The 16,384-nt window shown below is 44.7% G+C and overlaps 1 protein-coding gene across 1 annotated transcript in view; it reads right to left on the bottom strand.

Annotated features, from left to right (window-relative positions):
* STAB1 (stabilin 1) overlaps positions 1-16,384 on the bottom strand; it is a 426,801-nt gene that overhangs the window by 246,384 nt on the left and 164,033 nt on the right. The window contains exons 30-33 of the mRNA XM_063426973.1: positions 10,864-10,975; positions 4,235-4,312; positions 2,871-2,972; positions 2,341-2,451 (exon numbers count right to left, since the gene is read on the bottom strand). Coding sequence (XP_063283043.1) covers positions 2,341-2,451; positions 2,871-2,972; positions 4,235-4,312; positions 10,864-10,975 — 403 coding nt within the window. The remainder of the gene's footprint in view (positions 1-2,340; positions 2,452-2,870; positions 2,973-4,234; positions 4,313-10,863; positions 10,976-16,384) is intronic.

Below are 16,384 nucleotides of genomic sequence, written 5' to 3'. Positions count from 1 at the left end.
TTTACAGATTTATTTATCATTGTTAACAGGAGTAGTCCCACAAGATTGGAAGTTAGCGAATGTTGTGCCCATTCACAAGAAAGGTAGTAAGGAGGAGTCGGGCAACTATTGGCCAGTAAGCCTTACTTCAGTAGTGGGGAAAGTAATGGAAACCATATTAACGGATAGGATTGTTGAACATCTAAAATCACATGGGTTTCAAGATCAGAGACAGCATGGGTTTTACTTCAGCGAGATCATGCCAAACTAATCTTATTGGTTTTTTTTATTGGGTAACTAAAATAATAGACAAGGGTGGTGCAGTAGACATTGCTTACCTAGATTGATGATACTAAGATATGTAACATGGTTGATGTTCCAGGAGTGATAAGCCAAATGGCAAATGATTTAGGTAAACTAGAAAAATTGTCAGGGTTGTGGCAGCTGACATTTAATGTGGATAAGTGCAAGACAATGCATCTTGGATGTAAAAACCCAAGGGCAGAGTACAGAATATTTGATAGAGTCCTAACCTCAACATCTGAGGAAAGGGTGTTAGAGGTAATTATTTCAGATTACTTAAAGGTAGGCAGACAATGTAATAGACCAGCAGGAAATGCTAGCAGAATGTTTGGTGGTATAGGGAGAGGAATTAGCAGTAGAAAGAGGGAAGTGCTCATGCCATTGTTCAGAACACTGGTGAGACCTCACTTGGAGTATTGTACGCAGTACTGGAGACTGTATCTCCAGAAGGAAATTGATACTTTAGAGAGAGTTGAGAGAAGGGCTACTAAACTGGTTCATGGATTGCAGGATAAAACTTACCAGGAAAGGTTAAAGGATCTTAACATGTATAGCTTGGAGGAAAGACGAGACAGGGGGGATATGATAGAAACATTTAAATACATAAAGGGAATCAACACAGTAAAGGAGGAGACTATATTTAAAAGAAGAAAAACTACCACTACAAGATGACATAGTTTTAAATTAGAGGGACAAAGGTTTAAAAATAATATCAGGAAGTATTACTTTACTGAGAGGGTAGTGGATGCATGGAATAGCCTTCCAGCTAAAGTGGTAGAGGTTAACACAGTGAAGGAATTTAAGAATGTGTGGAATAGGCATAAGGCTATCCTAGATATAAGATAAGGCCAGGGACTAATAAAAGTATTTAGAAAATTGGGCAGACTAGATGGGCCTAATGGTTCTTATCTGCCGTTACATTTTATGTTTTGTATGTTTCTATGACCTATTTTCCCCCTACGACTCCCACCCATGACCAGTGGGTAAGGTCCTAAGTGACAATAGGGGGGAAGGGTCTATTGCTCCCCCTACCTCTCTAATTGGCAGTATGGGGCAGGACCAATTCCTCCTCCCCCTCTCCCCTGGCTCCCATGAGTGGCGGGTGTGGGCCCTAAATGACAATGTCCCCCACCCATGAGCAGCGGTGACAATAGGGATGGAGGACCTATTGCCCCACCTCTAAGGCCACTCATGGGTGAGGGCCAGGGGTGGAGGCAGTAGGTCCTCCCTTGGTCACTTAGGTCACTTAGACTCCCTTGGTCACTGTTTAGTAGACATGCCACTATTCGCGGCTTATCTATTAACTGGTTGCACAATGCACCCGCGGCACTGACTGGAACGGAATTTCATTCATTAGAATGAAATTCTGAACCAATGAAAAAATACAGAATGTCGTCCTAACACGAATGGACAAACTATACTCATTCTGTTAGGATGAAAACAGTAGTTTCGCCAGCGCCCTGTCTATGTGACAAGACATTTGAACGACGAATGAAGCGAGATCACGGAGGAGAGTGTGAGCATTGTGGGAAAATTTCTTTGACCAGAGGAAATGGAGTTCCTCTTTGGGTCAAAGTCGGTCAATCATATGAAATATACATAAGACAAAGTAGTACCGACTTTGTCTTATGTTTCAAAGAAAACTAGATCAGATACAAAGAAAAGAAGAACAGATCATGAGAGAGGAAGAAAAGTGGAAGCGATTGGGGAAAGGTAAGTTCGGTGTGACAGTTCCACTTTAAGAAGGGTTCGGGAAAAGATAATGCCCCACTTTTATTTATTGATTGTTATAATATAGATTGTACAACCCCCATTAATTCACATCAAAAGGGAAGAAAGGTTTTAATGCATGTGTTTTAATATGCTATTTGAGATCTGCTTTCTTTTTACAAATTTCAAACTTTTTCTATTTTTTATTAGCAGGATTAAAAAAGCACATGTATAAAAAAAAAGTGTTTTGCAAGAAGGTTACAAGAATCTAATATATGGTGCTATGAAGGACATAAAACTACATCAAACATTTACAAGGCTTTAAATACAAAAATAAAATACAATTACCAATTCATCAACTCCAGAATCATTGTAAAATTTCAACATTGCAGAATTGCTGGGCACGAAAATTGTAAACTTCTGTTCAGATGATTCGATTTCTTCAATAAGCCCTAAATTCTGCATTAAAAATAAAATAAACAGACAAAAGCAAAAAAAAAAAAACTATAAACTTCCTGTACATCCAATACATGGAGAGAGATAATCATCATGGTGCAGATTGTCTATCTTTAATACCAAATAAATTAAAATTGGTGGGATCCACTGTAAGAAGTCTAAACCTTGATTGTCAAAAGATGGCCTGGAGATACACAGTCTTGTGGTCCTATAATATAAACCTCATCAAGATTTTAGAAAGTATCTCCAGGCCCCCTTTTGGCAAATTGGCTATTACCTGGCCCCATCAGTATTAAGGGGGTTAGCCTCAAATATACACAGGCGACTAACAATGTCCAGTTATGGTTTTAGAAAACTATGAGACTTACTATTCATTGTTTTCTTTGTATTTACAGATAACCTTTATCAACATTGAAACTTACATTTAATGCTTCTTTAAACATCTTAAATGTTGGAACCTGATCTAATTGCTTTGAAAGTCTTGGTCGAGAAGGAGGTATATTTCCAATTGGTGGCTGCAACACCTGTAAGAAAAATGTAACATTTTTAGTATTACAAGATTGATCAGGGCTAATGTTGAACAACCAGTGAACAGAAATTCTGCCTTTAAAATAATTATTAAAGGGTTACTTCAAGCATCACTGTGGTTATGAAGTCAGGAGTACCCTGGACATGTTACCCATTAATAGATCAAACTGTTTTGCATTGATTATCCCTCTTACCTGGTTCCCTGATGGGAGTTGAGGGTACTCCAATGGTTAGTGATGATATCCCGCTTTTGCAAAACATCAGAAGCTGGAAGTTAATTGGCTAAGAGCATCAGCACAACATATAAGCTAATCAATGCAATGCTGTGCATGGGAATATGCACAGAATTGACATTATTCGGAAGGTTACCTAATGATGCTCAATGACACTGATGGAGTTGGTTACACCGTCAGTAGCACAGGGGTTAAACTGCCAGTTTTTTTTTAACTGAAGTTCCAATAGTAGTCCCATTCGAACTACAAAATCCAGACATTGTCTGGAGAGACAAAATAAGACTTGCCTGTCAGAGCACTCTCATGTGCATCCTCTCATGCACATCGAATTATGAATTTTGTTAACAGTAATGCTTTATGAATCTTCTGAATCCTATAGTTTGTATAGGGTTCAGATGTGAAATCACTGATTTTATTCTGGATGACGAATGCAGCCAGGCTATTGCTGCAGTTACTCTATGGTCTGACCGAATTCGGACTATATTTGCATTTACCTAATATGAGAATTGCCATAGTGGTTGGAATTGTCTGCTTTTAGTAAATAGCCCTATATGTATGTGCAGTGTTACATAGGGAAACACTTCACATATAGTGTCTCCATACATACACTTCAAATCACTGAATTGGAGTAACCCTTTAAGACAAGTCAGAAGCCGTTTCCTTGTTTAGAAAAGCTATTTTCTTATTTGGACATATTGTGATTTTTAGTAGAAAGATAGTAAAAGAGTTGTCATTCTAGCTTATTAATAATGGATCAATAGGGAAAAAAACAAAAACACAACAACATTTTCTCTAGTAGTTAATGCAGGACTAGTAATGTGGTTCACCGTAGTTAAAAAATATTCTGGGCTTCTTCCAGCCCCCATAAAGCTTCATTGAAATGGGTTGGAGTTGCTGGGCAGGGCCGGCGCGTCCATAAGGCGGCACAGCCAAAAATCCTTGCACCGGCCCTGTTGCTGGGCAATATCTTACCAGTCGATGAATTGTTTTCGAACACACAGAAGGTTTGCATTTAAATTACCAACCTTGTTAATTATAAATATGAATCCGTTTGATGCTGGAATGTCACGTCTAATGAAACTTGCATTATGAATCATGATGTTCTGAAATAAAGAGAAAATTAGCAGAATGCTCAACAGTATTAGCAGAATGCTCAACAGTAGGATGTTGCATTATGTAAAACCAATTGTAAGAACTGTTGCTAATTAATTCTAATTTGTATGTAATAAATTAGCCTACAAACACACTGTGAAGAACCAGGGCCGCAATCAGGGCATGACAACCGCAACGGTTGTCATGGGCCCGGCGGTCCTGGGGGGCCCGGACTGCTCAGGTCGTCCGGGCCCCACATTCAGTGGGTACATACCGGGTCGCAGGGGGCCCTGCGACCACGGTATGTACCCACTGGGCCAGCCTCTTCTCCTGGGGGGCCCAGCAGCCGGTCACCTCAGGCCCCCCCAGAGGCTGGCCCTGCTGACAACCGGCGGGCGCGCGAGGGAGCACTCTCCTCTGAGTGCTTCCTCTTTAGCTCCCTCGCGCACCGTACTGATGCAGGAGCCAGAAGATGACGTCATCTCCCGGCTCCGGCATCAGTACGAGGCGCGCGAGGGAGCTGAAGAGGAAGCACTCAACCAGGGAGAGTGCTCCAACGCGCCCGCCAGGTGTCAGGGAGGAAATTTGAGTGAGTGGGGGTGGGGGAGAGAGAGGGGGGAAATTTGAGTGAGTGGGGGTGGGGGAGAGGGAGGGAGGATATTTGAGTGAGTGGGGGTGGGGGGAGAGGGAGGAAATTTGAATGAGTGGGGGGGGAGAGGAAGGGAGGACATTTGAAGGGGGGGGAGAGGAAGGAAATTTTGGGGGGGAGAGGAAGGTAGGAAATTTGAAGGGGGGAGAGGAAGGAAATTTGGGGGGGAGAGGAAGGGAGGAAATTTAAAGGGGGGAGAGGAAGGAAATTTGAGGGAGGGGAGGGAGAGGTAGGAATTTGAGGGGGGAGAGGAAGGGAGGAAATTTGAGGGAGGGGGGAGAGGAAGGTAGGAAATTTGAGGGAGGGGGGAGAGGAAGGGAGGAAATTTGAGGGGGGAGGAAGGAAATTTGAGGGAGGGGGAGAGGAAGGAAATTTGAGGGGGGGAGGAAGGAAATTTGAGGGGGGAGGGAGGAAGGAAATTTGAGGGGGGGAGGGAGGAAGGAAATTGGAGGGGAGAGGAAGGAAATTGGAGGGGGGAGGAAGGAAATTGGAGGGGGCAGAAGGAAGGAAATGAGAGGGAGGGGGAGAAGAAGGAAATTGGAGGGGGAGAAGGCAATGAGAGGGAGGGGGAGAAGAAGGAAATTGGAGAGGGGGGGGGAAGAAGGAAATTGACGGGGGTAGGGGGAGAGAATGACATCCATCACACACACACACAATGCACCCCTTGCACACAGAAAAACACACAATGCATTACACACAGACACACATACACAAGCAATGCATCCCTTCCACACAGCAACACACAATGCACCCCTTACACACACTCAGTGCATCCCTTACAGACACACACACTGCATCCCATACATACACAAATTCACCTTGCAGCCCTTACACATACAAACACAGATTCACACAATGCATTCCTTACACACATCAGGACATCCCCCCCCCCCCCACACACACACCCCTGTGAACAAACTCATTGGTGGAACATGAAGGTGGACCCTGGGACCCAGACCTTGAGCTGTGTAAAGAGCCCTCAAAAAATGGAGCTGCTTCCCGTTCTCCCAGAACATTGATTTTTGTGACCACAGTAACAAACCACCTCCAGAGAGCCTGTTCTACAACAGACCAGTGGAGCCAGACGGCAGCTGAAGCCCAGGGGTCAAGTCCTGGGGAATAAAGTGTGGGAACTCACTCGAGTTCCACCCCCACCCCACTACCAAAAAAACCCAAAAAACTTGTATGCATATATAAACACGTACACACACACTCAGGTGCACACATACACTTACAGACACACACGTACACTCACAGACACACAAAGACACACACACACACAAATTCACAGATAGACACCCATACTCTCACAGACACACACACTCCCAGACACACACACTCACAGACACCAACACACATACATACACTCACACACATACTCACAGACACACACACATACACTCACAGACACACACACACTTCAGTAAATAACCCGGTAAGCAGAGCTCAAAATGTCCTCTCTTTCACTAGCAACTCGGGAGTGAAAGTTCACCCTAGGCAAGCAGAAACCTCCAGACTTGCCTTTCAGATCTGTCTAGTATGAAATGTTGACTCCTGCTGTAAATGTATACACAAGAAATAAAAAAATGTAATTTGTATCATTGCGATACATTTAGTCAATTTCTGAGTTACAAAAAAAAATACAATATTCTCCAGTAATAACGGTTATACATTTTACTTGATATATTTATATATTTTTTTATATATATTTTTTTATATTTATATTTATTTATATTTATATTTAACGCTTAAATGCTGCATTTTGTTTCTTTAAAATGATTGACCTGATTAGAGATTCATATCACATTTTACAGCACAACACAGCTGCTATGGTGATTTTAGCACTTAGCAGACTATTCAACATTATTAAATAGACTTTCCAATAATTAGTCAGTAATACAAAATTAATAAGCAAGTAAATCCATCAACAAACCCCACACACTCCCAGACACACACACACACACACACACTTACACTCCCAGACACACACATATACACAAGAATTATTGCATATTTTTTTAAACTTAAAAATGTCCACCCAGCCTCCCTACCTGGAGAGCTGGCGTGGACCTGTCCCTGGGGTCCAGTGGGGCTTCAGTGCGGCCGGCTCTTGTCTCTCTCTGTCAGACGCGGCGAGGGAGCTGTGTCCTCTCTGCTCCCTCTCGCCGCGCGGGCTGTCTGCTGATGCCGGGAGCCGGAAATGACGCCATATTCCGGCTCCCAGCATCAGCAAACGGCGCGGCGAGAGGGAGCAGAGAGAACACAGCTCCCTCGCCGCGTCTGACAGCGAGACGAGAGCCGGCCGGGGGAGTCCTTCAGGTGGCCATTAGGCCACCTCTTGGGCCCCCCATGACAGGGGGAACACAGGGGCATTTGGGGGCGGCATTTTTTGCCGCCCCCTGAGTGCCTGCAGGACCACAAACGGGAACGGCGTTCCTGCTCTAAAAAAAGTGCAGGAACGCCGTTCCCACGCGTTCCTGCAGGACTCGAGCCCTGTTGAAGCCCATCATCATCCTCATCTGGTTGTAAGTAGGCAATCTAGTATATTATTCGTGGCACTAATCTCTAATTTACCTCACATTAAAGGGACACTATAGTCCCCAGAACCACTGCAGCACTGCTTAATGTAGTGGTTCTGGTGTCTATAACCTGTCCCTACAGGCCTTTTATTGTAAACACGGCGGCACTGCAGCACTGTGTTAGTTAACATGGCAGATCATATGGGTGGGGCACTGTGATGTCATATGGGGGGCAGCAAACTTTACTTTTGCCTAGGGCGGCAAAAATCCTTGCACCGGCCCTGCAGACACTGCATCCCTGTGGGCGGACTCGGGGGTGGGGGGGTGGGGGTGGGGGGGGGGGGACTCGGTTGCAGGCGCCGGGGGGCCCAGACCTTGAGCTGTGTCAAGGGCCCCAAAATTTCTGATGGCAGCCCTGTGAAGAACAGTTAGCAATTCCTTATATATATATATAGTTTATATTTTTATATTTCAAGGTTTTAAATCCACTAAGCTGATGTCTGGCAGAGTGTGACTGTTGTCACAATCAGAAGTAAGCCAGACCTTTTAAAAAAAAAAAAAAAAATGTCTTGTGCAATGCAACTTAGTTACCGTATATACTCGAGTATAAGCCGACCCGAATATAAGCCGAGGCCCCTAATTTTTCCCCAAAAAACTGGGAAAACTTATTGACTCGAGTATAAGACTAGGGTGGGAAATGCAGCAGCTACTGGTAAATTTCTAAATAAAATTAGATCCTAAAAAAAATATATTAATTGAATATTTATTTACAGTGTGTGTATAAAGAATGCAGTGTGTGTGTATGAGTGCAGCGTGTGTATGAGTGCAGCGTGTGTATGAGTGCAGTGTGTGTGTGTATGAATGCAGTGTGTGTGTGTATGAATGCAGTGTGTGTGTGTATGAATGCAGTGTGTGTGTATGAGTGCAGTGTGTGTATGAATGCAGTGTGTGCAGGGCCGGTGCAAGGATATTTGCCCCCCCCCCCCATATGTCCTGACCTCCCCTCCTCCTCCCTCAGTGGTCCTTACCTCCCCACCCCCGTGTTCCTTCACCCCCCTCCCCCAGTGGTCCTGACTCACCCCTCCCCTAGTGGTCCTTACCCTCCCCTCCCCTAGTGGTCCTTACTTCCCCCTCCCCTCCCCTAGTGGTCCTTACTTCCCCCTCCCCTCCCCTAGTGGTCCTTATCCCCCCCTCCCTCCGCTAGTGGTCCTTATCCCCCCCTCCCTCCCATAGTGTTCCTTTTCTCCCCCCCTCCCTCCCATAGTGGTCCTTATCCCACCCCCTCCCTCCCATAGTGTTCCTTTTCTCCCCCCCTCCCTCCCATAGTGGTCCTTATCCCACCCCCTCCCTCCCATAGTGGTCCTTATCCCCCCCTCCCTCCCATAGTGGTCCTTATCCCCCCCCTCCCTCCCATAGCGGTCCTTATACCCCCCCCTCCCTCCCATAGCGGTCCTTATACCCCCCCTCCCTCCCATAGTGGTCCTTATCCCACCCCCTCCCTCCCATAGTGGTCCTTATCCCACCCCCTCCCTCCCATAGTGGTCCTTATCCCACCCCCTCCCTCCCATAGTGGTCCTTATACCCCCCCCCTCCCACAGTGGTCCTTATACCCCCTTTTTTTTATTATTATTATTTTTTATTATTATTTCGTATTTTATTTTATTTATTTTTCGTCCCCCCTCCCTGCTTGATACATGGCAGGGATGGGGGCTCTCCTTCCCTGGTGGTCCAGTGGTAGTTCAGTGGGGGGGAGAGGGGTGCTGGCAGAGCTGTAACTTACCTGTTCTGCAGCTCCTGTCAGCTCTCTCCTCCTCTGCGCCGTCCGTGCAGCTCCTTCTATCAGCTCACACTGTAAGTCTCGCGAGAGCCGCGGCTCTCGCGAGACTTACACTGGGAGCTGACCGAGGTGCTGAACGGACGGCGCGGAGGAGGAGAGAGCTGACAGGAGCTGCAGAACAGGTAAGTTACAGCTCTGCCAGCCCCTCTCTCCCCCGGTCTGTATTATGGCAATGCAAATTGCCATAATACAGACCTTGACTCGAGTATAAGCCGAGTTGGGGTTTTTCAGCCCAAAAAATGGGCTGAAAAACTCGGCTTATACTCGAGTATATACGGTATCATCAATTTAGCTATTTTGAGTAAAGCAGGGGTAGTCAACCTTTTTCTACCTACCGCCCACTAATGCATCTTTCTTGATGGAAACATTTCCTTACCGGCAACCAGTTTTCGCGCAAGTGCAGAATATTTTTTAGAATGAGGGTGTTTAAAAAAAAAAAAAAAAGCACGTACATTTATCTTTTTATTTCTACTTTATGCATGTTTATAATGTTTTTACCTTTAGAAAGTTTAATGAGAAAACAATAAAGTACATTGAAATTACCTTTACTAGTGATTAAGGAGATCCTTGAGGTTAATGCTGCGAGACTAAATATTTGATATCTGGTTCGATTTTCGTAAGGAACAAACAAAGGTCTCTTCTTTCTGTGATATTCAGACAATTTCTCTGTTTGCTCATAATATGATTTCTCATCTGTGCATCAGCTCCCCTCCTCTCCCTCCTTAATTCCCCTCCCCACCTTTTTTTCTATTTTTTTACCTTCCTTATAGCAATGCCCAGTAGGTAGGCTGAGCTATGTAGCCCACTTATTATTATTAGCCAACAACAATTCTCTCCTTTTCCTTTTTATATGTTTTATTTTCCTTCTTTCTCCTTTTTTACAAGTACTCTGCTCCTTCTTTCTCCTTTTTACAAGTACTCTGCTCCTTCTTTCTCCTTTTTACAAGTACTCTGCTCCTTCTTTCTCCTTTTTACAAGTACTCTGCTCCTTCTTTCTCCTATTTTCCAAGTACTCCACTCCCTGCTATCGTGTATTCCCCTACCTACTCCAACTCCACCCCTTCCTCTACCCACGTGTTACACTCATTCACTTTCATGCACCCGCATCTGCAACCTCGCACTTCCTGCTTACCACTGAGTGCGCGAGAGATGAATAAAGCATTCATCTCTCTGGATGGTGGGAGGATTCTGCTAACGCCCACCTGGAATACCAAAATGCCCACTGGTGGGCGGTAGGGACCAGGTTGGCAACCCATGGAGTAAAGGTTCAATAGTAAAATGGCAGCAATGTTGATGTGTGGAATAAATAAATGCTACCAGCAATGACTACCTATTGTGAGCGGTTGGTTTTAAACTGCCTTTAATTCTTTGCCCCATGTGGGATGAATTGATGTTTGGAGTGCTGGAAAGCAAAATATGATAGGGGAAGTCTTTACAATAATCTTATTTGCACATGGACCTTCAGTATACACAGAATCCATCTCAATAGGGAGCTTGATAAATTAGTTTCATTCCATACTGGACTTTATCACATATAATTTTCCCAGATCTCCTTACCCCATGTAAACTTTCAACTTCCCATTTTGTTCTTGGATCTAATGTAGATAATTCTTGTCCAATGTATTGCTTGAGCTGCTCAGAATGAAATGATCCTCTAAGAAAATGTGCTCTGCAATAACAAGAAATAAAATAAGATTTACTTAAATAAAATAATCATTCAAAGTGCAGTATGTATATGTATATCTGTCTCCAACATCAGGTTTAATACATGATGATATATCGCAAATACAAAATCGTTCACAAATAATTTATGAAAAATGCATCTTGGAATAAATAAAGATGAACCTAAAACATATAGTAGGTTTAGAAAATAATTTTTATTTATAGGTTGTATATGGCAGGCACCAACCACTCACTGCTTATTGGGTAATCACAAACTAAAGATACTGAAACAAAGGTAGGAAAATGGTTAAACATGTGGGGTGAGAGAAACCCCAAATTGGAGACTTCAAATATACATGGGTGGCTGATAACACTGAAAGGATGTTACAAGTAGAAGATAGGATGCAAATTGGTGTAGAATGGATACATATGGAAAGGATGGAAGCATGGATACCTGGAAAAAAGGAGCAGAACTAGAATCCTGTGAAACTGGAGGTTAAATTTGTCTTAGCTTGAAATAGGGCAAGGTGCACTTTTATTGCAGCGCTGGGGAGTATGTTGGAGCTTTATAAATGGCAGTAATAAATACATTTTAAAAAAAAATGCATTAGAGTCTGGAAATTGAATCAGCTAAGGTTATGTGGAGGAAGACATAAAAATGCTTGTCAAGTGGATGTAAAATATGTATATATATATATATACTAACAGTCACTGGCGTAACTACCATGGTCACAGGGGTCACAGCTGCGATAGGGCCCGTCACTCTATGGGGCCCAGCTGCCTCTGCGACTGTGGGCTGCCTCTGCGACTGTGGTTAGCAGGTTAACCGGCAGGAGGGAAGTAATGTGCTGTGCTGTTCCCCTCACTGACAGAGCACTTCCTGTCACACTCAGACGGATACCAGGCCACGGCAAACCGGTTGGGGTGGGGAGAAATGGAGGGTGTGCAGGGGAAAGGGGGAATGTAGAAATGGAGAATGTGCAGGGGAAGGGGGGAATGTAGAAATGGAGGATCTGCAGGGGAAGGAGGGGAGAGAAATGGAGGATGTGCAGGGGAAGGGGGAGAGAAATAAAGGGTTTGCAGGGGAAAGGGGGCGAGAAATGGAGGGTGTGCAGGGGCGAGGGGGAATGGAGAACTGGAGGATCTGCAAGGAGAGGTGGACCTGTTTTTGCATAACTGCTAGAATTAAGGGGTTTATACATGCACGGTGTCTATATATACATTTGCATGCAGGGGTGAGTCCCCACACACCATCTCCTGGAAATTCTGGCTTGCAAGCCCCAGGTGTGAACCCCTTGTTTATGGTATCTGACCTCACTATTGGAGTTCTAGAGGTGAGTCCCCTTTATGGTACCTTTATGGCTGAGCCCCCTTTTCTGATTAGAGACTTTCCAATGAGTGTTTCTCCATTACGGTCAAGGGTAACTCCCTTTACATTATTGGCCCCTCATACATTTACCATCAGTCCTATCCTACTGTGTGCGTTTTGCGCTGCCTCCTCTAGGTGAGCCCCAATTGTACTTGGCAGAAGGACACCCCCCTACGTGCCCTGTTACATTCCTGGCTAGCTAACACGTGTTGCTTATACCACCATCCCCACCACAAACATAGGATTTGCAGTACATGATGAATGCTACGTTGGCAGCCTCCAGGGACAAGGCTCTATCCAAATTCCTGAAGTAATCTTCGCCTGAGATTCCTGCTCAGGGAGCCGTTTCGACACCGCCATTGGCTTGGAGGCATGTATCAAGAAATTGCCTCCCTGCCCAAACACCACTGGTAAGGAATTTCTTCTGTGTCCTCCAGGTCAAAAGGGAAGGTGCCAGCAAAACATTCTAAGCATGTGGCAGTGCCAGATATGCCTCTTCCAGTACCATCCTCTCAGGAGGAGGATGGTTACCTTTTACCACACACTCTGCATCCACTGCACTAACACACACTCTGCATTCACTACACTAACACACACTCTGCATCCACTAGTAAACACACACTCTGCATTCACTACACTTACACACTGCATCCACTGCACTAACACACACTCTGCATCCACTGCACTAACACACACTCTGCATCCACTGCACTAACACACACTCTGCATCCACTGCACTAACACACACTCTGCATCCACTGCACTAACACACACTCTGCATTCACTGCACTAACACTCTGCATCCACTACACTAACACACACTCTGCATCCAATGCATTAACACTCTGCATCCACTACACTGACACTCTGCATCCACTACACTAACACACAGTCTGCATCCACTGCACTAACACACACTCTGCATTCACTGCACTAACACTCTGCATCCACTACACTAACACACACTCTGCATTCACTACACTAACACACACTCTGCATTCACTACACTAACACACTGCATCCACTAGTAAACACACCCTCTGCATTCACTACACTAACACACTGCATCCACTACACTAACACACACTCTGCATCCACTGCACTAGCACACACTCTGCATTCACTGCACTAACACTCTGCATCCACTACACTAACACACACGCTGCATCCACTGCACTAACACACACACTGCATCCACTACACTAACACACACTCTGCATTCACTGCACTAACACTCTGCATCCACTACACTAGCACACACTCTGCATCCACTGCACTAACACTCTGCATCCACTGCACTAACACACACTCTGCATTCACTGCACTAACACTCTGCATCCACTACACTAACACACACTCTGCATCCACTGCACTAACACTCTGCACCCACTACACTAACACACACTCTGCATTCACTACACTAACACACTGCATCCACTAGTAAACACACACTCTGCATTCACTACACTAACACACTGCATCCACTAGTAAACACACACTCTGCATTCACTACACTAACACACTGCATCCACTACACTAACACACACTCTGCATCCAGTGCACTAACACACACTCTGCATTCACTGCACTAACACTCTGCATCCACTACACTAACACACACTCTGCATTCCCTACACTAACACACTGCATTCACAACACTAACACACACTCTGCATTCTCTACACTAACACACTGCATCCACTACACTAACACACACACTGTATCCACTGCACTAACACACACTCTGCATTCACTGCACTAACACTCTGCATCCACTACACTAACACACACTCTGCATTCCCTACACTAACACACTGCATTCACAACACTAACACACACTCTGCATTCTCTACACTAACACACTGCATCCACTACACTAGCACACCCTTTGCATTCACTACACTGACACATTCTGCATTCACTACACTAAAACACTGCATCCACTACAGTGACACACACACTATGCATTCACTACAATAACATACACTCTGCGTTCACTATACACACTGCATCCGCTACACAAACACACACTCTGCATTCACTGCACAAAGTAATACACACAAACACTATATCCATTACACACATTCTAATTTACTTCCACTATACACACCACATTCAGTCCTGCATCATTTTCAGCGGACTAGGTAGGAGCCCTGTGGGCGGACTCGTGGGCAGGCCTGGGGGGGTGGGTCCAGACCAGGGCCGGCCTTAGGGGTGTGCGAGCTGTGCGGCCGAACAGGGCGCAATGCCAACAGGGGCGCCGGGCAACCGACACAGCTCGCACAACCAGGTCCTGCCCTACCTCAGGGCACCCTGGTGGGTGAAAAATTGCGCCCTGGCCGGCCCTTACAGAGTGCGCTCTGCTTTGGTATTGGCCGGTGAGGATATTGAGGACCTCCCTCACCGGCCCGTTGTTTGGATGATGGGAGCGAACAGTGAGCGCTTTGATTCGGTCCTCCTCTCGCAAGCTCGGCATTCGGAGTGTTGCCGCGGCTACGCTCTCATACTATCAACGCGGAGCTCGCGAGAGGAGGGCTCCGGTTCTGCAAGGTGCCGAACTTCAGGAGCTGGCAGAGACCGCTGGACCACCAGGTAATCGGTATTCTCCAATCCCTGCCCAAAGGTATGTAAGAGGGAGGGGGGCAGAAAGGGGGAATCAACAATTAATTTAAGAAAACAAAACCTAAAATTGCTCTCCCACCTCCTAATTTAAAGCCTTTTGTCACCTCCTCCTACCCACAAATCATCACTATCCCACCCTTACTTTGTAAACTACACAGACACACACACACACACTACATAATCCACACACACACACTACATAATCTACGGATAAGGATATTGATACCTTAGAGAGAGTTCAGAGAAGGGCTACTAAACTGGTTCATGGATTGCACGATAAAACTTACCAGGAAAGGTTAAAGGATCTTAACATGTATAGCTTGGAGGAAAGACGAGACAGGAGGGATATGATAGAAACATTTAAATACATAAAGGGAATCAACACAGTAAAGGAGGAGACTATATTTAAAAGAAGAAAAACTACCACAACAAGAGGACATAGTCTTAAATTAGAGGGACAAAGGTTTAAAAATAATATCAGGAAGTATTACTTTACTGAGAGGGTAGTGGATGCATGGAATAGCCTTCCAGCTGAAGTGGTAGAGGTTAACACAGTAAAAGGAGTTTAAGCATGCGTGGGATAGGCATAAGGCTATCCTAACTATAAGATAAGACTAGGGACTAATGAAAGTATTTAGAAAATTGGGCAGACTAGATGGGCCGAATGGTTCTTATCTGCTGTCACATTCTATGTTTCTATGTTTTTATGTTTATATCTACTCACACACACACACACACACACACACTACATAATCTACTCATACACACACACACACACACACACACACACACACACTTTACATAATCCACACACACACACTACATAATCTACTCATACACACACACACTACATAATCTACTCACACACACACACTACATAATCTACTCACACACACACACAGTACATAATCTACTCACACACAGACACTACATAATCTACTCACACACACACACACTACATAATCTACTCACACACACGCTACATAATCTACACACACACACAAACACACACACACACACACTACATAATCTACTCACACAAACACACACACACTACATAATCCACTCACACACACACACTACATAATCTACTCACACACACACACACTACAAAATCTACTCACACACACACACACACTACGTAATCTACTCACACACAACGTCCCTTATAGACACACTATGTTCTCTACACACATACACACTAGATAACTCACAAACACTACAAAATGTACATACACACTACAGAACTTGCACCCATACACACTACATTCCCTATACACACATACTATGTTCCCTAAACACACAAACACTACATACCATACACAGACACACTACATCCCCTTTACACACACACACACACATTACATAACCTACACACACTACATAACCTACACACATACACACTGCATGCCCTACACACACACA

Source organism: Pelobates fuscus, chromosome 7 (genome assembly GCF_036172605.1).
Source record: "Pelobates fuscus isolate aPelFus1 chromosome 7, aPelFus1.pri, whole genome shotgun sequence".
NCBI lineage: Eukaryota > Metazoa > Chordata > Amphibia > Anura > Pelobatidae > Pelobates > Pelobates fuscus.
The sequence above is the reverse complement of the archived record's forward strand: the minus strand, read 5'-3'. Positions and strand labels throughout refer to the sequence as shown.